General features: G+C 43.7%; 1 protein-coding gene across 2 annotated transcripts; it reads right to left on the reverse strand.

Moving 5' to 3' along the window:
• Positions 1-4,311: 4,311 nt before the first annotated feature.
• F10 (coagulation factor X) lies at positions 4,312-22,891 on the reverse strand. 2 transcript variants are annotated; one of them, XM_064143705.1, is made up of 8 exons: positions 22,614-22,891; positions 20,110-20,270; positions 12,452-12,476; positions 9,922-10,035; positions 8,927-9,067; positions 7,319-7,569; positions 6,436-6,553; positions 4,312-5,644 (listed from the first exon to the last, which is right to left on the reverse strand). In XM_064143705.1, the coding sequence occupies exons 1-8, from the start codon at positions 22,678-22,680 to the stop codon at positions 5,097-5,099; spliced, it is 1,425 nt and encodes a 474-aa protein (XP_063999775.1). In that variant the 5' UTR covers positions 22,681-22,891; the 3' UTR covers positions 4,312-5,096. The 2 variants fall into 2 exon arrangements, with proteins under 2 accessions (XP_063999775.1, XP_063999776.1); XM_064143706.1 differs by lacking the exon at positions 22,614-22,891 and adding an exon at positions 22,274-22,367.
• Between the last annotated feature and the right edge of the window lie 65 nt (positions 22,892-22,956).

Below are 22,956 nucleotides of genomic sequence, written 5' to 3' on the forward strand. Positions count from 1 at the left end.
AGCTGGTATAGCTCGGTGCTTGTATTCAGTTCCTTTAATTGCAGCTTCCTCCTGGCCCCTTACCCTTATGCATGCATTCAGGTGTTGCACCCCAGGGAATCTTCCTTCGTGCTGGGGCCTCCACCTCCTCCTTTGCCTTCTACCTGTCCACACACCAATATACATCTGGGGTTTATAAGGTTCAGTGGTGAATCTGTCACACAGTCCAGAAGCTTTTTCACTGTCCCCCTTTTCCAGAGCAGCTGCAGCCTTGACGAGTAGAGATGATCTTATCTTTGTTGCCCATTCCAGATGTCTCCCACCACACATCTCCCCAGGCAGCTACTGTCTGGTGAGTAAAGGTGATTTTATCTTTGTTGATTTACATGTACATGAGACTCTCTCAGTGCCTTAAATGTTTTGAGTTTTTAGTGGGCTATTTTAGAAGTAGCCTGATCTTTCTCTCATATAAAAGATACAGTGATTTGATTTTCTTCTTCTTTATCTTTACTTTCTTCATGAGCTCTGTCATTTTACAGTTAATTTTACTAAAGTCATCTTCTGTATATTGTCAGCCACTTCTAGTCTGTTAATTAAAATGAAATGTAGATGAGTGCACTCAGAGTTGCTTTCTACATGTACATTGTATGAGAAACCTACCCTTGAAATAGTCTGAAGATTCTTGGGGCACCTGGTGCCCCATTAAGTACCTTCCCCACCTCATCCCTTGGTAATGTGGATGACTCAGTTGTTTGTTCAGATTTTTCAAACCACTTAATGACTTTTACATCAAAATTAAACATCAACAAGGCATGTATCATGTATGCAGCATGTTTCACACACTTATTCTGCAGAGAAGCATCTCAAGGTCCAGCCTCAAAGACAGTGAGGCACTTCCTCAAGTGGAGATGTGACATCTGTTTTGAGACACACAAAAGCACAGTGGGTGCTGATGTAGAGTTCTGGCTCCACTCAGCACTGTTAATTCTTGTGGGGTTTTGTCAGCAAATAGCTATCAATACAGATGTTGCCTCTCAGCTCTGCTAGAACCTTGAGAAGCAAGTAAAGCATGGAGCTAATTAGAACAAGAGAAAACAAGAGAGAAAATGCAGGTTTTCTTCTGGGTTGATTGACATGCTCATAGGTGAAGTCTTGGAATATAGTGGAGCTGGTAAGCAGGTATCCAGTACAGATGCGGCAAGCTGGATGGAACCTCTAAGTCCCAGAGGTCCTGTCTCTGTCACAAGCACCTAGACAGACCAATTCCCACCTTATTCTGGACTTCTTTTTCTTTTGTTTTGTCACACCACTGCATGGGAACAGCTGTTGACAGGGCCTTGTGGTCTGGGGCCCTGCCTGTGGAAGACAATCCTGTCAGGTAAATCACCTGTCAGGCAGCAGCAAAGAGGAAAGAAAACCTTGTACGTTATTACTGTGCTAAGTCACAAATGCATGACTATAACTGTGACTCTTTGCTTGTGTTGCCCATATAGACACACAGAAAACCGTGGCTAGCTCTGGGATCTCCCAGACCAGCTTACACACTAAAAAAGATAGCAAGTTTACCTCTGTTTTTCTTGGCATGTTGCCCAAAGTGTCAGCAAAAAGCCTCCTAGGAAACTGCTTCCATTTGGACACTATGCCTGCAAAAGTGTAGTTCTCTCCCAAAGGACAACTCATCCATATTCAGTCCCTGGCACAGCCTGTGTTGTGCTGCATACCTGACAGCACCTTACCTCCTCTGTTCTGAAAGACTGCCACATTGGCAACTACACTGGCCTCCACACAAAAGCTATCACAGGTCTTTTCTAGTCAGTTAGGTTTTCCCTGGCATCTCCCTGAAACTTCCATGCTGTAGTTGAGGTGTGCTGTGTATTCTTTTCACTACAAACATGAAGTTTGATTAGTCCCTCTGTCTCTGCAGCAGCCTTTTGCACACATGAAGGCTACTCCTATGTTTCTCCTCAAGCTTTCTGTTTTAGCCTAAAGGAGACTCATTTTTTTCCAAAGCTCAGTGCCTCATGCACAACAGTCTCTTGCCCAGCTGTATTATCTTGGACCTGTGTCTGCAATGTCCTACCTTTTCACTCTTCATATTGCCCTTTCCAAACCCCCAAAGTTATTTTCTTATCATCCTTCTTTTCTTCCCTGGACTGGCTTTTACTTGAAGCCTGAGCATGAGATAGTAGCTTAGACCATCTTTTACCATCCTTGGTGTCACTTTCTGCCTAAACCAGCGGTGTTTGCTTGCTGTGAGGAGTTCTGGTATTTTAAAATCCATTAGCTTACTCAGCACTTGTGTGCTGTACCTCTTTTCAAATCTATTCCAATTTTGCTACAAGAAATGACCCCTAAATAATTAGTCTACAATAAAAACTTGTCCTTTAATCCTTTTCTTGCGGGCTCTAGAATTGGTTACGCTCTTTTGTAGGAGGCCAAGAAGAAAATAGATGTTTCACAGGTTCACAGATTGCATTGAGTTGGAAGGGACCCTCAAAGGTCATTTTGTCCAACCTCTCCCTGCAGTGAGCAAAGACACCTCCAACTGGATTAGGCCACCCAAGGCCACATCAAGTCTCACTCATCGAGTTTCACTCCTGTTTTTTTAGCATGGCAGAGACACCATTATGGAACGAGGAGTGAATGTGATGCCTTTGAGCTTCGGCCACTCCAGGCACCATAGCACAGGATAAAAGGCTAAGAACCAGTTTAATTTGTAAAAGACAAACAAACTGATTGCAAAGCCTAAGGACAAAGTCCCTTGTAGTCTGCAGAGTAATGACAGTTCTCTGCTAATAACAGCCATGTTGCACATAAACATGGACTTTCCTCACCCTCTTGCACGCTCACCTTTTAAACCGGCTCTGTGCCTGCTCTCAAGGTGCTACTTGGCTTGTCAAGAACCTGTATCTGCACCAGCAAGTAAATCTCAGCTACTGCCATCACTCCCAGCAAGGGAGGTCCTCTCCTCTGCTATCTCAACACCTTGCATAGTCCAGGTCTGAGTTTCACTTCAGTCCTCAAGCTTCACTGAAGTAGGAGAATGCTCTTGGCACAAGCATGTAAATAGGATTTAAGTAGCACCTAGGCATGAGGTTGTCCCTTTGAACAGGGATGTTTCATTCTGTTGGTGGACAGGGCAAGCTACCAGTGGGACAAGTGATTCAACCAGGAATCCAGCAGACAGAACTTAGGGAACAAACAGTTGAACAAACACTGAAGTAAGCCTGCTGAGGATTTGTACAGGTAGAGACCACGAGTCTGGGGTAATTGACCTGCAGTGTCTGCTGCCCACAGTTACTGCTGATTGCAGCATCTCCTGTTGCTCTGCAGAGTTGTATTTCTGGTTTGTCAGCCTGGTTTGCAAACAGCACCTGCTATACAAAACTAGCCAGCACCAGCTGAGACCCTAAGAGATAAACAGCACAGGTCTGGTGCAGTTTGGTGTCCCTCAGACAGCAAGGAAGCAAAACAGATTGGAGGAGCTCTGACATCAGGATATTTAGGGTGCTAAAGCACATGATGTACAGCAACAAGCTGAGGCATCTGGGATTGTCTAGATGGGGAGAGCTGGGAAACCTAACTGCAGTCATCCACTGCCTAAATGAGGATTACAGTGAAGACAGGGCAAACCCTATCCCAGAAGTGCCCACAGAAAGAAGAGTCAGAGGTTGCAACAAGGAAAATTCTGCTTGAACATGAGAAACTTCAACCATTAGAAGACCAAAGCACAGTAACAGGTTGCTCAGAGGGCAATAAAACCTCAACCAGAACTTGACTGGGCCACTTCCCACACGACCTGATTTAACTTTGCCGTTAGTCCTGCCTTGAGCACAGGGTTGGACCAGGTCGCTTTCACCTGTCTCTTCCACTGTAAATTTTGCCATGATCTCTGCCACTAGATGTAAACTGTAAATTGATGTTTACAGATCATATGGAAGAACACTACTCCACATTAAAAGAAACCAACAAAACCATCAGTGGGCCAAGCTTCTCCCTGGAAACCTTACAGTACAAATCAGATCACGGTACCTGAAATTACTATGTGTGGAATGTCACTGTTTGAATTCATCACTAAGAAAATTATTTTCTTGGCAGCTAAATTGCCCAATTGCCCTTTATGAACTTCTAGGCCAGTGAAAGTCCTTTAATTACCCCTCCCCATTCTCTACCTCTTCTTCAGCCTTGACAGAAGGCAGGTGAAATGTGTCACATTTGTTTAGGGACATCAAATTCCCCCCCCCCCCCCCCAATGAGATTTTGTTTTCATATATTTGTAATCTGACTGGGGGAGTAAATAAAGAAAAAGGACAAAAAAAGAAAGATTTTTTTTTTATTTCAAATGCTAGTGTAACTCAATATAGCCTCTTACAGAAACACCCAGAACGAGGCAAGGAGTGTTCCAGTTCTCAGCCATATACAATTCAGACTGTGATACAGAAAATAGTGAACATGCACATATTCATCTTTTGTTTGATGAGCAGAACAGAAGTGTTCAAATTAAACTGAAGTGAAGCACAAGCCATATATAGCAAAACCCCATTTCAGTTGGGTACTGTGACCTAAGTAGGCACTTTTGTGGAATGTGCAGTTATTTATCATCACACATTGAATACTTCTGTCTCAGCTTTTACCAAGCAAGCTTCCCTGATCCCTCAATCTGCAGGTAGAAGCTAAACAAACTCCCTACTGAGTCAGCTGGCTGTAATAGAGGATTAACTAAAGTTCTGTCCTTCCCACTTCTATCATAATTAGTGGGAGGTTCATATTATGTTCTGGAGTCTCCGGTGGATAGCCCTTGGATGAACACACAGGAACCAAAATGGCAACAGAAAAACACCCAAACAAGGAAACCGAGGACCCTGCTGAGCTTCTCATCGTACAAACGGCAAACAACACCAGCAGCCTGCATATACACACTTAAAACCAGGAACAAAACAAAAAGAAGCAACACCATAACTTTAAGGAATGAGCTCTCGAAATTTAAGATTAGCAGATGTGGCTTAAAAAAAAAAAAAGGTAAAAAAAAGGTAAAAAAAAAGAATAAAAGAAAGAGTCATGTTTCTATTACAGAAACTGCACTTGGTTAGCTAACAGAAGGATCGAGAACCATACCACTACAAATTCTGTCTCATGACCATTCTTACCCAGCGTAAGAACCTGGACAGTTTGGTATAGACACCATATTTGCCTTTCTTTGCACATCCTTCTCCCCAGCTAACAATTCCAGTAACAAAATAAGTATCCTTATACCTGGTGACATGAGGCCCTCCGCTGTCGCCCTGACACGCATCTTTTTGCTCTGTCTCATAGCCGGCACAGAACATGTTTTCTGTTATTGCAAAGTTGGTGGATTGCTTGCAAGTGTTCCTATCAACATAAGGGACCTCAAGCACTTTCAGTTTCTTGGACAGTCGTCCGCCTTCAAATTCACGCCCGAAGCCACTAACCATGCCAGACCTTTGGTTCATCAGAACTTCATTAGCAAAGTCTGCTTCGGGGAGGCATGCTGCGATAATGTACTCAGAAAAGGTTATAGGTTCCTTCAGCTTTATTAAGGCTATGTCATTATCGTAAGTCTCAGCGATGTATTTAGAGTGAACGAGAATTTTGTCCACAGTATGCATCGTTTCAGATTGTTCTTTCTTTTCTCTGTCCACTTCACCTGCATGAGATCATCCGAAAACGTATTAATATGGCGAGAGTAGTATTAGGAATGACCCTGACAAAGGAAGAGGTTAGTATACCCATTCCTAACGCTCTGCATATGACTTTACACCACACAAGTAAACTATAAAAATGTGTTGCAATGGTTGCTAGCAGTACCTGGACCAGTTTCAGTTCCAAGCATTTGTCCATGGAGATTTTGGTACCAGTTTACAGAAACCTATTGACATAAACTAACACAACTTTGGGTGGAAGCTCTTACAGGAGCTTGAGCCTGGCTTGTATCAGGGAAGAAAAACTGGCCAGGGTCAGGACCAAAACCAGTGCAAATATAAAGTTGCTTTGATCCTGGGTCATGCCTCAGGTATGAGGCTGTCATCATGTGAGGCTGCTGCTTCTTCCTGTAGTCCGTGTGTCACAGCTTTCCTGAGTGTTCCTACACAAACAAACCTGCTTGTTTCAGGTGTGCCTGGAATGATCAGCTTTCTGAAGAAGCACCACTGTGATGAATACAATGCTAGACAATATTTCAAGAACATTTGTTCTTAATCACTTCCAATTAGCTGGTAAAGAAGAAAGGGATGTACCATTACCACGTCCTGTATCAGCTGCCTCTGTTTTCACAGAGCAGGATTCCCAGAACAATGAGAAAGAATAAAAAGCAACAAAGTGACAAATCATAACAAATAAAGCAATATGACTACAATATGACTGCAAGATTTAGAGCACAAAGGATTAGTCCACGACACATGCTCAAACGTCAGAGGAGTAAAATAAATAAGCACTTACCGACAACAACTTTAATTTCTTTAGATTGGTTCATACAATGAGCTGCAGTAAGTATAAATTTTTCAGTTAAAATAGTTCCACCACAAAACTCTTCCCCTTCCTCATTTAACAGAACAGCCTGCAAAAGAAAAAAAAGAAGCCAAGTGCAGAATTAACTTAAATGAGCTATAAACAGGTAATTTATTTCTCTGCATACTACATATATGCTTATTACTACAACATTTACTGTTTGGCAGGTATCTCCAAGTATTGCACACGCATGAGGAAGTATACAGTACAGAATCTTGATTGTCTTTACATGATGTAGATGTTTGCTTCCCACTGCTTAGTAATGTCCTTTAGGAATAAGCCACTGATTGAGCAGGGATAGCGCAGCCCCCAAGTCACACCATTTCTTGGACTTACTACCCCAAAGAACTTCTGTTCAAATTCTGTTTCACTCCCTTAGTGGCCCAAATAGAGAAACTCATTTTGGCTGATCCAAACTGAAGAGGAGAACTTGGATATGAAAGCATATTTGTGAGGCAAATGCATGATTTCTTTGACATGCACTCAGGTATACCACCCTAAATAGACCACCGTAAAGCAGAAAGTGAATATAACCTGCAAAAACATCTGCCAGCATGACTAAAAAGCCCTCTCTGGTGACAGCACCATGTAAAGCAGCAGCACTGAAAACTGCACAAAGCCTTCTTCATTTCCACATTGTAAGGCTGCAGTTTGCAGAATAGCAGATCTAAGTGCTCTGGTTCGTACAACTCAGTCACATCCAACTACTAATGGCCTGCTAGCCAGGTAACAGTCAGAAAGCAAGGAGTTTATATGAACTGTTTCCCTCAGAAACACATTCTGTTTACATGCAGAGCACAAACACCAGCTTTACCTGCCATGGACACTCGCCAAGACGACACTCATCACCACCTACTATCCTGGTAATGACATGTGGATTCCTGTCACTTGCTTCATTTCCAGGACTGACGGTTGGACTTTCTGTGGTAGTAACAATGTCCTCCTCCAAAACTGTCCCATTTATGGAAGGGACATCTTCATCAGTAGTTACACTGCTATTATCAGGGGGTGAAATAACTGACCTTTTTTTTCTTTTCACAAAAACTCTTCCACATGGATACTTTACTGTAAAGTCAAGAACGTAAGAATTAGAGATGGACAGAAGCGTCAGCACAAGAGGAAATTCCTTAACAACACCATCTCACAACAAACCAATTAATGAAGCTGTCCAGCTTCCAAAATGCTAGCAAAACCTTGACAGATACAATAAAGGAGTGAGACCACAAGGTTTGAAAATAATAGGCATTTTGTAGTCCCAAATCTCATCCATAAGTTCAGTCTTTGAACAATGTTTCCAAAGCAGCTAAAATGTAAAACATCATCTTCAATTGTTGACATTGCTATATTCATGTACTCTTAAAACCATCTTAATTAAGAAATTAAGTGAAGTGTTTGATTTTAGGACTAACAAGGATGTGCTAGTTTGAGCCTAGCTAGAATGTTTTGGTGAAAAGGACTAGATTACAGACTGTGAAAGGAAAACAATGGTGATGTCTACTTCCCTCATAGGCCTGCTGAGATGTATAGGAACAAGAAATAAAAACACAGATAACCACTCTCACTGGGGCTGCTGGCTGAGCTGCATCTCTCTACCTCACCCTCCCTTTGCTTCCTAACCCCCCTGGCCTAACCTCCATTCTTCCCTGGGACTGGGGTAAAGTTGAGAGGGGTAGGGGGAAGGTGAAGGGGCAGTTGAGAGCCCCTCCTGGGGACTCAGGTTTCTGGGAGGAGAGTTGTGTTTCTGTATTACCTTTTACCTTGTATATTTCTGTCTATAACTGTATATACTGTAAATATCTGCTTGTACATTGTGCTAGCTGTAAATATAAGCTTCATTCCTATTTCCAGAGCTGGCTGAGTCTAGTCTGGGTGATTTCCAAAAGTGTGGGGGGTGGGGAACACCCAAACCATCACAAAGGCTCAGGACAGAAATGTATTATTAGTTACAATAGACAGGAAAACTGACATCAGGAGCATACAGTTGATTTAACCTCTCTCCCCCCCCCGATTTGTGGAAATATAACTAAAATTAACAAACGTAAATAACATTAATTGTAACTATTTAATGTAAACCAATTACTATTTGATTATGTTAATTAAAACCTAAAGTGGGAAAGTTTGTGAGCTGCTGGTTCTTATGAGTTTAAATGTTCATGCAAAGGAGAAATAACTGCAATCACTTTTCTCCTGTCAACAGTGGAGTCTCCTCAGGTAATTCTGTGAAAGGCACTTTGCAAAGGGTTCCAAATCGGCTGGATTTTGATACATCCATTGCATCACCACACAAATGGAAAGCTTTGGAAATCAGTTTGCCTCAGTGTTATATCTATGGCATGTAGAACACTGATGGTTCGAAAGACATTCTTAAACTGTGCAACAAGTCTCACCAGCATTGCTAGGAGTTTGTTACGTGGCTTCATACCTGATGAAACGCAGTGTTTGCCATCCTCTGCTAGAGCATACCCTTTTGCACAGGAGCACACAACAGCCTTCTGTACACTTTTTTTGATGCTGCAGAACTGCTCACAGTCACCATTGTTTATTTTGCAGTACTTTGGTATGACTGTAAAAGAGATATTTGAAGAAAAACTGTAAATAAATACTGGCTCCACAGAAGATATCAAAGTTCACCAAAATAAATTGCACTCTTTAAACAAGATCTGTATCTCCACTGGTAAAACACCCGAAGCACAGCTTAGTAAGAGCACAAGTGGCTGCACAGATCATACTTGCCAAGGCCAAGTGGGCTCAGTGGCAGTGTCATGGTAAATTTAAAATGCAGAGACAAAATGACAGTGAAGAAATAAATGAAACAGATATTGGTAAATCCTTACACAATTCTCCCCTCCTGCCTTTAAACACAGCTTCCCATCACTTCCCTTAGCCCTGTGTTTGAACTTCAATTCCAGACTCTCCATCCTTACTTCTTGGCAACCGAGAGATGTGTCAGGGTAGTTGCTGTATGAGACAGAAGTGAGACTCGGGGAGGATTTGTATTAAAAAATAAAATGATTCCTTGCAAAGCTCAAAAAGTCTCTGCATTGTTTACTGGTATCTGCTTTCTTTGGTTCTTCACTGCAGTGAGCTGAGAAGAGAGGCTGTACATCTGCCCTTGGAACAATGACACTTTAACATGACCCTATGCTTCCTAGTTTCATTGTCATATTTGGAGATTCAAGCTCATGCAAAGACACACTACAATAACTAGAAGGATTCTTTGGGGCAAGTGTAACTTTGGAACATTCATTAACACCATTCAGTTGTAGAGTCACCAGGGCTTTGTGTTTCTGGCACTGTCCTCCAACTCATCCCTGATTGCCATCCGATTCTACTTGGTTTTTGAAGATGCAAATAATGCTCATTAAGAGAGAGTTAACTATGAATTTACTGCCACGGTTCTCTAAAGCAGAAACCTACCAAATTCACAGTTCTTCCCTTGATAACCATCCAGGCACGAGCAAGTGTAGGAAGCAATTCCATCTTTACAATGTCCACCATAGTGACATGGATTTGAGCTGCACTGGTCCCCATCTACAAAAACAAATTTTTTGTAAGACCAGCAGTAATTCATCTTTCCTTTTACAACATGTGTTCTGTGAGTTGCCACAGTCCAGATACAATAGTCTAAATGCAATCTAGCTGTGGTGGCTACTGTATGACACCACATACACAAGCCTTTATCTTCCTACAAAGAAAATAATACAGTCAGAGTATACATCATTTACAGCAAAGGCTGTAAAAGCAGAGAGAACATTTCTACCTCACAATTACTGTTTGAAGATAGTAACCTTTTGGCCTCTTCCATTTTCATACAATTGTACATAGCAACAACAATTCAACTTTTCTTTAAAGGTCATTTCATCACTTCTGCATGTACACCTGCAGTGCTGTTCAGTTAAATACAGACATCAGCATACTAGCCAGAAAAAAAACCAAACCAACCAAAAAATGCTTTACAAAGCTCTGATAAATTCATGCGTGCAGGCCAAATTTCTTGTTGTATCTGCTGAGGTATAAGCTTCAGCTTCAAAAAATTAGCTCTTGCCTCACGCTATCCACATCTACAGTGGGATCTCCTAGATTGGAAAGGCAGATGCACAGCCTTTGTTCCATTCTGTGACCTAGACACACCAGGGCCACAGACACATGTACCTCACACAGTTACATGCAGTAAAGTGAGGTTGCACTATGCCTGCAGACATGTCCCACTCCTGCACAGATGCCCACTGACACGGTCTCATGCAGTGACCTGCTGCAATTACATGTGTCTCCCCATCAAATGACCCTCTTGGGTTCTTCTGCTGCACTGTTCAACAAGAAACAGGAAGAACAGTAGTGTCCATGGAGGAGACAAGATGCAAGAAGCTGCTCATCCTAAAGATCCAGTTTGACACCTCCACGGTGGCTTTGGCCTGTGATCTTATCTGCTGCAGTTTTATCTGCCACAGGGCACATCAGCGTGGCTTTGTGTACTGCGCTCCACATCTTAACACCCTTTCTGTGCCTATACCCAGCCAAACACAACAGTGCTCTCAAATGCTGTATCTGTGTGTGGTCCACTACAGTGGCATTGAAGACTGATGTCCATCCTCAACAGAAGGAAGGTGAGACTACCATTTACCAAAAGAAAGACAGACTTAAGGTCTGAAGCACAGCTCCTTGTTTCTGCCTCCTCTGCACTGTCAGAGCACTAAATTCTGCAGAGGTCTTAGCTAAGCAGCATCCTACCATTAGAAACTATGCTTTAGTTTTCCCTGGTACTGTAGTTGCCACTGTGATACACTGCAGAATCTCCTTCCAAAAAAAAAAGGATATGAGAATAGATTGTGCTAGTAACTTGTCTGAGGGTAGCCATGGTTCTCAATACTTCTGAATACCAATAAAGCATTTGTGGTCTTAAAACGTAGGAAACTGGCATTTCCTCTAAGAGCACTGGCACTGATGTTGTGCTGCTTGTATTCTCGTGAGAAAATGGTTAGAAATTTTCCACTCTGGTTCACTGCAACACTGATGTAGACATTGCTTGAAATTTCAGCCTGTAGGTTGTGGAGTTCATCCCCTGCTTACAGGATTGTGAGAGTCTGCATCTGTTGTGTGGCAACTGTCTTTAGTTTTCTGCAGATTCCAAAAGGCAAAGCTGGGATGTCTTTGGTCAACACTTCTGAGGTAGTCCTAATATGGAAGCTGGCCACATACTTTCCGAAGGACACAGTACCAAACACTAACACAAAAAAGTCTGTCCCTGTATAGTGACAATGAACACCAGAACCCTAATAAATACAACTGGGACCTTTAAAAAACCAAAATAATCCAGAAAGATGTGATGGGTGGTACCTGCTAATCTACTGGCTTGTCATCCTTGAATGTCAAATGGTGCTGTAGAAAGCACATCCCACATAATGCTCCATAATACAGGAATACACAAGAGTCTGGTATGGAAGCGTTGAGTAACTGATGAGTGACTGTGTGATACAGCTTAATGTCTTCGTGTTGGCCACCCTCATTGTGCTAGTTTGAGACTAGCTGGAATATTTTGGTGAGAAGAATCAGACAATAGGATGTGAAAAGGAAACAATGGTGACTATTTGCACCTGGAATTCCTCCATCCAGAGCTGCCCCTCTGGAGGGTAACAGACTGGCAGAATCACATGCCCAATTTCTGCTCCTCACTGTCTTTGCATGCCAAGGGCCACCGTCACTTTTTTAAAAGAAGACAAAGATCATCCCAGCACTTTCAGGTGGCTGAACCTTGCCTTCAAATGAAGCAGCTGGGTTCAAGCAACAGCATGGCAGTAAATCAGGTTCCTTCTTCAGAGGAAACACAATGTGAGGGTGTCCAGTGCTGAAAAGAGGAGGGGGGCAGGAAGCGGTCCACTAAGATGTGCATCCTTTTTAACCTTGCAATAAGGAGGTGTAATTCTCTAAACAAACGCCAGGCATTTCTTACCTACATAGATGTTCCAGAATTCCTCCTACAGGTAGGCATGGGAAAAGGGGAATAAAAGGAGACAGAAAGAGTTAGATGAGAATTACTTAGTTCTTCAGAAAAATATTGGAGCTTTCACACAGAGGATACTTGCAGCTACAAATCATTAAAACAAATATTTAAGTTGTAGGCATGCACAGTGCCTTCCTTGCAGCCTGCTACCATTTAATAAGGTAAAACCATATGACCCATCTATAGTGCCCAGCTCTGCAACACCAAGTCTCATGTAATTTTCAGAACTATCTACAACTCATTAGAGACTTCCCAATGTGACTCACTCAGCACAAGGCACTTGATTTCTTGCGTAGCTGTGTCTTAAATTCAGTAAACACTAATGGAACTTACATTCCTGCCGCAATGAAGGGACGGGGCAACGGCTTGATGCAAGCCAAAAATCCACTTTATTAGAAAAATAGGCAGGTATATATTGTATCAGAAGGGCTAGCATGTTACTCACTGATTGGATAGAACTACAGTAAAAGTTAGTAACTACTATATGATTGGCTGATACTCTGCTCAGGCCGAAGACGCTGTTTCTACTTTCTTCTCTGCTCCTTGATATAAGTTGCTATGCAACTATCTGAGCAGTCCTGACCGCAGGATCTTACTTATCTTACTCTTCTGAGGTCTGTCTGACCCACACATTGCATGCCCAAGGTCTATACTGTATTTTGTTTTGTCTCGGGCAGCTGTTCCCTGCTAACAGGCCATTCCCTTATTCCTACATCTCCCCCTTTTTGTTATACAAAGGAGAACCTAACAGTAGCACAACCAATCATTCGTTGAATACACAGCAAAATACATAATAGCAATATAAGTAGCAAGAATATTATAAGCAATACATAACAAAGCATTTTTACACACTACAAATAAATCCAATTAGTCCCCATCCCACAAAAGATTTTACAAAAAGAAATTCTAAAAAGTAACCATAACTAAACAAAGCAATTCTAATTCAGTGAAATTAACTAAAGTAAACTAACAACTAATCCAACCTCCCATATTCCCAAGATCACAATAACTGCAACTTTCATCCTAGAGTCAAAGCTGTTACTTTGTCCTTGTCCGTCTGATCTTCTTGAATCGATCCCTTGTAAGGACGAACATATTTTGCTGGTATCCATCTAGGACCTGACTCTGTGGAAACACAAGCATATCCTTTTCCCCATGTTATCAAAGGATAAGGACCTTTGACTTTACCTGATTCTAAATCACGAATTAAAACTGGTGGCTTTTCCTGAAGCTCAAAAAGGTGATTATTTGCAAAATGCCGCACTATTGGTGGAATATCATCTGTCCTTGTGCAATTCAAAAAGTTGTAAACATAGAGAGCCTTTTGTAATCTTTCTTCAGGTGTCACTGAAATCCCTCCTCCCCCTTTTTGTTTCTGCAAAAGAGATTTCAAAGTCTGATGTGCTCTCTCAATGATAGATTGCCCTGTAGGGGAGTGTGGGATCCCAGTGACATGCCGAATTCCCCATTCTGAAAAAAAGCTTTGCAAGAATTGAGAAATATAGGCAGGGCCATTATCAGTTTTAATAGCTCGAGGCACTCCTAACATGGCAAAGGCTCTAAGAAAATGCTTTTTTGCATCCTTTGCTTTTTCTCCTTTATGACAGGAGGCATATAATGCTCCAGAAAAGGTATCAATAGAAGAATGTACATATTTAAACAATCCAAATTCTGGAACATAGGTCACATCTGATTGCCAGATTTCTAAGCTGTTTAATCCACGAGGGTTAACACCTTCGCTACCTGTAGGTACAATGGTACGTTGGCAATCTGGACAGGATGCAATGATATCTGCTGCTTGTTGAGCAGACAATTCAAATTGCCTTCTTAAGCCTTTTGCATTTTGATGGAAAAACATATGACTGAGCTTGGCCTGAGCTATTCGATCAGGTAAAGTCAAAACTGGTAAAGTTAGTAAATCTGCTTGACGATTCCCTTCTGCAAGAAATCCTGGGAGGTCAGTATGAGATCTAATATGCATAATGAAAAATGAATGTTGTCTGTTATTTAAAAGAAAAATCAATTTCTGCAGCAAATCAAAAAGGTGGGGATTGGAAACATCTTTAAGTGCAGCAGCTTCAGCACGCATAACAATCCCTGCCACATAGGCAGAATCAGTGACTAAATTGAAAGGCTTATCATGATGTAATTGAAACACACGTGTTACTGCTGCTAGTTCCACTATTTGAGGGGAACCTGGACATAAAGAAACTTCTGAATTCCAACCTTGCATATTAACATCCCACCAAACTATTGCTGACTTTTGTGATGTTCCTGACCCATCTGTAAAAAAGGTAATCGCATCCAGTGGTTGAAAGCTTCTCTTAGGTTCCTCTGCCAGAGCAAAAGATAAATGAAACAATTTGTGGGGTGGTGGGTGATTTGAAAACTGACCCACATACCCCTGGACTGCCACTTGAAATGGTAAGGAATTCTGCATCAGCCAGATAAAATAAGCATCTGTAAGTGGGGTGTAAATGACTGAAAATTGTTTGCCCGTTAGGGTAACTACCCTATTCCTAGCTTTCATGATAATATGAGCAAACATTTCTGGCTGGGAATAAATAGTTTTTGAAGGCTGATGGGGTAAAAAGACCCACTCAAGAAGTAACAATGGATCTTTCAGGCTCAAATCCCATTGAAAGATGAGACCCAAAGGTTTAACATCATCCCACAAAATTATCAGAAACAGTGGCAGGTCAGGGTCCCAACGATGAGCCTGTCGTGATTGTATGGCTTCACAAATTTTTTGAATGGCTTTCTTTGCTTCTGGAGTCAAAGAACGGGGGGCAGACAAATTAATGTCACCTTTTAGGAGTTCAAATAGTGGGGCCAAATCAGAATTAGAAATACCCAGAAGAGGCCGTAGCCAATTTATAGAACCTAGTAGTTTTTGAATGTCATGCAAATTGCTCACTTGAGTTTGCAGCTGAACCTTCTGAGATGTTATTGTTTGAGCTCTTATTTTCCATCCCAGGTATTGCCAAGGTTCAAATCTCTGTATCTTTTCTTTAGAGATACAAAGACAGGCTTTTTCAATGGCTGTACAAACCTCCTGTACCGCCCGTTCCATGTCAAATGGATCTTTGGCAGCAATAAGCAAATCATCCATGTAGTGATACAGCAATACCTGAGGAAATTGCTCACGTACTGGAGACAATGCTTTAGCCACATACCATTGACAAATTGTGGGGCTATTTTTCATTCCCTGTGGTAATACAGTCCATTGATAACGCTTTAGAGGTGCTCTCATATTAACACTTGGGATGGAAAAGGCAAACCGAGGAGCATCTTCAGGGTGAAGAGGAATGCTAAAAAAGCAATCTTTCAAATCTATGACAGTTAAAGCCCAATCTTTAGGAATCATTGTGGGAGAGGGGAGCCCTGGTTGCAATGCTCCCATGGATTCCATAGCATCATTAATTTTTCTTAAATCGTGAAGCAAACGCCATTTGCCAGACCTTTTTTGAATCACAAAAACAGGAGTATTCCAGGGACTAAAAGAAGGTACTATGTGCCCTTGCTCTAGCTGCTCCTGTACTAACTGTTCCAAGGCGCGAAGTTTTTCCTCAGGGAGGGGCCACTGATCTACCCATATAGGAATTTGTATTTTCCAAGATAATTTTGGGGTATCGCGCCCATCAGCAGCCCTCTCTAAAAATGTGTTTCCAATGTGAGACCCCATTGCGACAGAACATCTCTCCCCCACAGGACCATAGGTACCGGCAACACAAAAGGTTTAACAGTTGCAATCCTTCCCTCAGGCCCAACAATCTGTATAAATTCCACACTCTGCTGACTTTTCCCCACACCCCCTATTCCTGCCAGTGGCTGTAAGATTTTTGCCAGTGGCCATACCGGGGGCCATTTGGCCAAAGAAATAACAGTGACATCAGCACCAGTATCAATAATGCCATTTAAAACAACCTGCTGGTCTGCTTTTTTCATTATGCATTTTTGTATAGGTCTTTCATTAGACACCGACTGAGTCCAATAGACCTCTGGAAGTCCTGTTGAACCGAAAGCTCCTTCACGTTTCTTCACTGTTTGAGGATTAAATGGATCCCTAGGAAGTAAAAGCAACTGAGCTATACGGCTATTTTTTGCAATCGTACAGGGAGGGAATGGTGTCCAAACCATGATTTTCACTTCCTTTGCATCACTATCAATAACTCCTGGTAATACAAAAAGACCAGTCAGGGTAGTTGACGATCTTCCCAAAATCAAAGCTGTTGTATTTTTTGGCAAAGGTCCCTGAAAGTTCGTATCTAATAAGTGAACTGAAGAATCGAGTAAAGTCACTGCGTATTTGGTTTCCAAGTCCAGTCCTGCACTGCCTGATGTGGCTCGTTGCAAGCCGCAGACTGGCGTTCGGAGATCTGGTATGCCGGCTGCATCATTTGTGTCGGAGCGCGGCGCCGGTCCGCGCTCTTCCGCCAGTTTCCCTGAAGCGGCTTCCCTTGTTTATCGTATCTAGAGTGGCACTGAGCTGCATAATGGCGACCTTTCTGGCACCGGGGGCATATTGATATAGGCTTATTCACTTGCCCCTTTTGAGCGTAACAGTTCTTCCTAATGTGACCTGGCTTCCCGCAGCCAAAACAAACAGTCGCCCTCCCCCCTGTGTTCACAGCGGCAAAAGCAGCCGCCATAGTCTCGCATTTAAAATCGGACGTCCCGAAGCGATTACAAGCTTCCATCATCTCAACCAGGGAGGGTTTTGGATTCGGTAACGATTTCAGCAACTTCTTACAGTCCACATTGGCATTTTCAATTGCTAATTGTTGAAGTAAAATCTCTCTAGCTTCCTCGTTTTCAACCTGCTTTCCAAGAGCTTCCTGCAATCTTGCTACGAAGTCCATAAACGACTCCTTTGGTCCTTGCATGATAGTCGTAAAAGCCTTTTGGGGTTTACGGGTATCTGGAATCTTAAGGAGCGCTCGCTTAGCAGCCTCCTTAGTGGCGTCCAGAGCTTCTCTCGGACAATCTCTCGCCTGGGCAACGGGATCGGCTAACGGCCCCGTGCCCATCAGATGATCCATAGTTAAGGCTTGCAGGGCTGGATTATTCCCCGCTGCAAACCTTTGTAAAACAGTTTCTAAACTCTGACGCCATCCCGACTCCCAAAGCATATATTGAGAAGAGTTTAAAAGCAATTTGGCTATTGTCTTCAGATCATAAGGTGTTAAAACGTAACTTTCACAAACAGACTCCAACAATCCCGCGAAATAATGTGAACCCAGTCCATTATCAGCGGCAACACGGCGCAGCTCTTTGGTAACTGAAAAGCTGAGAGCTTCCCACTGGGGGTTGCCGCCACGCCCTGGATAGATCACCGGTGCTGCGACGATGCGGGCTGGTACTGTGGCAGGTCGGGGCGGAATCGTAATACGCCCTGCCATGTCGGCATCCCCTTCGTCTAAAGCTCGTTGTTTAATTGCTGCCCACACCACACGGGGATCATGACCATCCGGTAGATACGGGTCTGGTTCCTTTTCGGGATCAAAGGGATCTAACTCAAAATGATCTTCGCTAAATGATGTTGATTGCGAAGTTCCCACAGCGGGCTTAAATCGCACTCGCGGCTTAGGCGCCGATAAAGTAGGCAAGTCGTTAGCATCAAAAGGCAAGGGAGGGGCAGAGGGTTGAATCGGAGCATTCGTCTGCATTCCCTTCTTCTTTAAGTCTACGGGATTAAATGCTCTCCCCGACTTCCCCTCCTGTTCTTCAACAGCCTCAAACACCTTTCGCCACGGTGCAAGCAAGCGCTGTGCTTCTAAATCACCATTTGTAGAAAGATCCCATAAACAGTCCCCTACATTGTCCCATAGTTCCGACTCAAAAACTGTAATTTCTGTAGTGTCAGGGAATTTATCCTTGACCCATCTCATAAGTAATTCCAGCTCATAAGCAGATACGTCTTTCTTATGTTCATATACAAAATCTTTCATGAGCTTATAAACGTCCCTTTCTTCATATGAGGTTTGATTCCCCATGTTTAAGTTCCTCTGAGCTCACCTACCAATCTCGAGGAGGTGATGAAGTGCGGGCCCGCGATCTGCTTCCTTTCAGCAGCTTTCAGTTCCCAGAGGCTTGCGGCCGGTCGTCCTCATATCCCGGACGATAAGCACCGATATCACGTCGGGGTCACCATTTGCCGCAATGAAGGGACGGGGCAACGGCTTGATGCAAGCCAAAAATCCACTTTATTAGAAAAATAGGCAGGTATATATTGTATCAGAAGGGCTAGCATGTTACTCACTGATTGGATAGAACTACAGTAAAAGTTAGTAACTACTATATGATTGGCTGATACTCTGCTCAGGCCGAAGACGCTGTTTCTACTTTCTTCTCTGCTCCTTGATATAAGTTGCTATGCAACTATCTGAGCAGTCCTGACCGCAGGATCTTACTTATCTTACTCTTCTGAGGTCTGTCTGACCCACACATTGCATGCCCAAGGTCTATACTGTATTTTGTTTTGTCTCGGGCAGCTGTTCCCTGCTAACAGGCCATTCCCTTATTCCTACAATTCCTGTAATGTCAAATTCTGTCTCAGATCTCCTCTCTCCATACTCCCCCATCAATGAGGGCCTCAGAAATCCCGAGATGTAAAAATATTTTCTCCTATTTGAACTCTTCTTTCCCTCTGCACTGAGGACTCCAGGTATGCTGTCTGTCCAACACAGTCCTCTCCAGTGACATCGGGTCACCAGTCAGAACAGGCTATGCTGGTTCTGCTATAAATCAGCCAACCTTTATGCTCTGAAGTACCCTGGCAATGCACCCATGAATCCCCACCCAGGTCATGTCAGGGCCACTGCAAGAACATTCTGGCATCAAGTAAAGCCAAAGTGAAATTAACCTCAACTCAGGGCTGTTCTTAGCAGCCACACAAGTATACTTGATGTTCCCAATTCCCTCCATCACCAGACACTTCAAGTTTTCAAATATCTTTTTTGCTGACACCAGTGTCCATAGCTGTCCCATCTCTTTAGCTTTCCTTTGAGCTTGGAACAGATCACCTTTCTGTCTGAAGTTAAGGAGGCATCAGGGTAGAGCAGGTGACACTAGAGTCACACATACAAACTTCATCCCATGTGGGCAATTTAACATCAAGGCATGTAAGAACTGTCCATAGCATACATTCTGTCAGTTTGGATACTGCAAAAGAGAGGCACAAAATGATAGGCACTACAAAGCTGTAAGTTTGACAAAATTCTCATGTTTGTATTTGTCTTCTCAACCTTCCCATGGATTTTCTACCCAAGAAGTCTTGACCATACTCATCATGACACTCAGCTACACCACACAGAGAGGCTGAACGGGTAGTATCAGGGTATTTAAAGGTCAAATACCTCACAGTGGCAATTAAACAGATCAAAACAGGCAAAAGAATGGAGGCTTTAACACAAGCCAGCCTTACAAGAGCTAAATAAAGAATTGCAATACATTAATGCCTTAGCTATTTCAACCACACTATTTATTCTTCATGTTAAGTAACTGGGAACAATTTTTGAGTTTTGATGGTCAGCTCAGAAAAGCTTAATGTTATTTTGTAAACACAAAATATATAGATCTATGTTTCATATTTACTTCATTCTTACAGTTTTCTCCTGATTTTCAAAGGCTTCTCTTGCTTCTTCTTTTGAGCAGCGCTCCTCATTGCATTCTCGTTCAATGTTCCCTTGCTTAATTTCCTCCAAAAAGGAGTTAGCACGCTTTGCCCTTTCCAAGAACTTATCAGCATTTTCTTTCTTGATGAACACTAGGCAAAAGAGAAAATTACACAGCTAGCAGGTACATTTGGTGGCGCTACAGTCAGTAGGAACAGGTGAAGTAGAAACAGAACCAAAACAGACCCTTCTACCATTCTACTTATACACAACATTACCTGTAGGGTTAGTCTTCACACAGACTAATGCATTTCAGGATCCCCCAAAGCAGTCCCTCTCTGAGAATCAGCAACTCCAGAACAAAGTGTTGGTTTGCCAAATTACCTGCTACTAAGTTTAGTCTTGAAAACGAGAATGTGTAGGTTGTAGCTGAGGGCTTATACTTCTGTTGCTCCTGCTAGGAATTCCACTCTTGAACAGAATGACTCTCCCTGAAGGCCAGACTGCATTCCTTGATTTGGTTTTAAAGCTGACTACCAGGGAACACCACTGTCTGCTCCAGGAGCTTGTAGTTTAGAAATTAAATGCCACACAAGCTCAAGATGAAGTAATGTATCTACTGACAGATGGGAAAAGCCCTTGTATGAGTTCTACAGCCCCTCACACCCCAAATTCCACTGCACTGCACTGGAGTCTTCTCAGAAATGCTAGCACACTTCTCTGGAGAAATGTTCATGTACTGCTGAGGTGTGTGTGCAGGTAGAGCCAAGGTAGCTATGTTCAAAGATTTCACTCAGAACAGAAGCAAACAAACATCAGCTTTAGCAGGAAAGTACGCCTTGAAGTCAGTTCACTGGGCTGGTTTATTTTCTAGAAGCTTGGTGTCATAGAAGTGTAAGACCTGCTGCCTTCAAGTTCAAGTAGCTTGTTGATTCAAACTGAAGGAACAGAGGCATTAAACTGAGCTCAGCCACTTGGCTGCATGAACAACAGTGGTTACTCTCCAGTGGCTGCTGCTGACATTGCCAGACAGGAAAACCAGAAACAACACTGGAGTAAATAAATGGTTAATCCTCCCATAACAAGCCACATGTATGCTGGGAAAGTCTGCAGTGCTTGGAAGCTGGCATTTAATTATATTCTAAGCACCTGGAATTTACAAAGAAAAAATACTTTCCAATCACAGTCTGAAGTGAGTAAGACAGTGCTGTAGATGGGACTTCAAGGTCAATGGGCAGCCTGCATGTGCCTTCTGGACTATTCTTCATGAAGCCAAATTCAGCAATAAATAAACTTGCTGACTGCAATCATCATACATCCTAATGTCCTCTAAGAAAACACAGAGAGGACTTACTCTGCTTTCACTGAAATTGGTGGATTAGCCACAAACAGCCAAGTTCTGCTAGTGCTGTTTATATTAAGCAATCCCATAGAGCCCACACATCGTTTCCAAAAAGACTCCTCTCAAGGAAAGCTTAGACAAAGCACTTGTAAGTCAGCAACTGTTAGTTCATTCACCCAGTCTTATTTGCCCTTAAATCCATCCCTCTCTGCAGTGACAGCAAAGTGACAGGATGCAGCTGGTGGGGTTATCACCTCTCTAACTCTTGGCCTTCACATCACCCAAGTACCCTTGAACTAGCCAATTAGTCTTCCGAGGCTGGCTGTTCCCTTTCCCAAGGTTTCTGTCGTGCTTCCATCTTCGGAGACATCAAGGAACAGCAGGCATTGCTCAGCTGAAGCCCCACGTTCCAGAAATGAGGAAGACCTCATTTTAAAGTACAAGTAAGCTGATTCACTGAAGGAAGAGCTAATGACTTTTAAAAGGCTACTTTCTGTTGCTGCTCTGGACTTTGGTGCTGACCTCAGTGACACAGAGAAACGTGCTTCTCCGCGGCTCCCCATCTGCCTCCACGGCAGAGCCCACCCAACCACGTCTTGGCCAGGTTTCCCCTCACAGGCACATGCACCTCAGGCTTCGAGGGGTGTTGGCCTCCCGGTGCAAACGACGGGACGGGACGGGACAGCAATCCCATTTTATAGAGGGGAAACAGCAGAGCGCTGCGCCGCCCGAGGGGCCGCAGCGGGATGCAGCAGTGCTGGGGCTCAAGCACCTAGAAGTGTACCCTGGCCGCTCCCTGCCCCCGAGACATACTTTTCCCGTGTCTCGGCGGGGTGCGAGGCTCGGCACAGGTGCAGACAAGTCTTCATCCGCGGTGGGAACCGAGCCCCCGTTGGAAGACATCCCCTGCGGTGCCGAATTCCTCCCTAGCCGCTTCCGAACAGCGGTAGACCCCCGCGCAGGCAGGGGCAGGCAGGGTCCTTCCTGAGCGAGGGTGGGAGGACTTCTGCTCCTCACGGGCCCGGCGGCGGGAGTCCCTGACCTGCAGCTGCGTCCCGCCACCGCCTCCTGCGTTTCCCCGAAAGTCTCTCAAGAGCTGCGAGAAGGGGGCATGACCACCTTGCCCCCTCAAGTAAAGAAGGTGCCGGCTTACCCCCTCCTTCAGCCCAGAGCTCGCCCACCAGCGCCGCGCAGAGCAGGAGTAGCAGGCGGCCGGCCATGGCAGTGCGCACCCCCGGCTGCTGGTCCGGTGGGGTTGCGCCGCGCCAGGACGAGAGCGATGTGATGGGAGCCGAAGACCTTCACAAGCTCGGGCGCACAGAGACTGAAGCTGCGTTGCTTCACCCTGCCCAGAAATAGCGGAAGCGCCGAGGAAGGGCAAAAGCCGCCGCAAGGTTCTCAGCCCGGGGGCCGGGCTGATGAGGAGGCTCTTTTTTTTTTCCAAACCCAAAGAAGCCCTTTTTTTTTTAATTGCAAATCCTCCCCGCCGCGGGGGA

Source organism: Pogoniulus pusillus, chromosome 5, assembly GCF_015220805.1.
Source record: "Pogoniulus pusillus isolate bPogPus1 chromosome 5, bPogPus1.pri, whole genome shotgun sequence".
NCBI classification, from domain to species: domain Eukaryota; kingdom Metazoa; phylum Chordata; class Aves; order Piciformes; family Lybiidae; genus Pogoniulus; species Pogoniulus pusillus.

Excerpts from the sequence above, each read along its gene's own strand:
- F10 (XM_064143705.1), bottom strand. The coding sequence starts at position 22,680 with ATGGCCGGCCGCCTGCTACTCCTGCTCTGCGCGGCGCTGGTGGGCGAG. Across the intron at positions 20,271-22,613 it reads GCTCTGGGCTGAAGGAGGGG|TGTTCATCAAGAAAGAAAAT; the intron begins GTAAGCCGGCAC and ends TCTTTTGCCTAG. Across the intron at positions 6,554-7,318 it reads TTGGCGAGTGTCCATGGCAG|GCTGTTCTGTTAAATGAGGA; the intron begins GTAAAGCTGGTG and ends TTTCTTTTGCAG.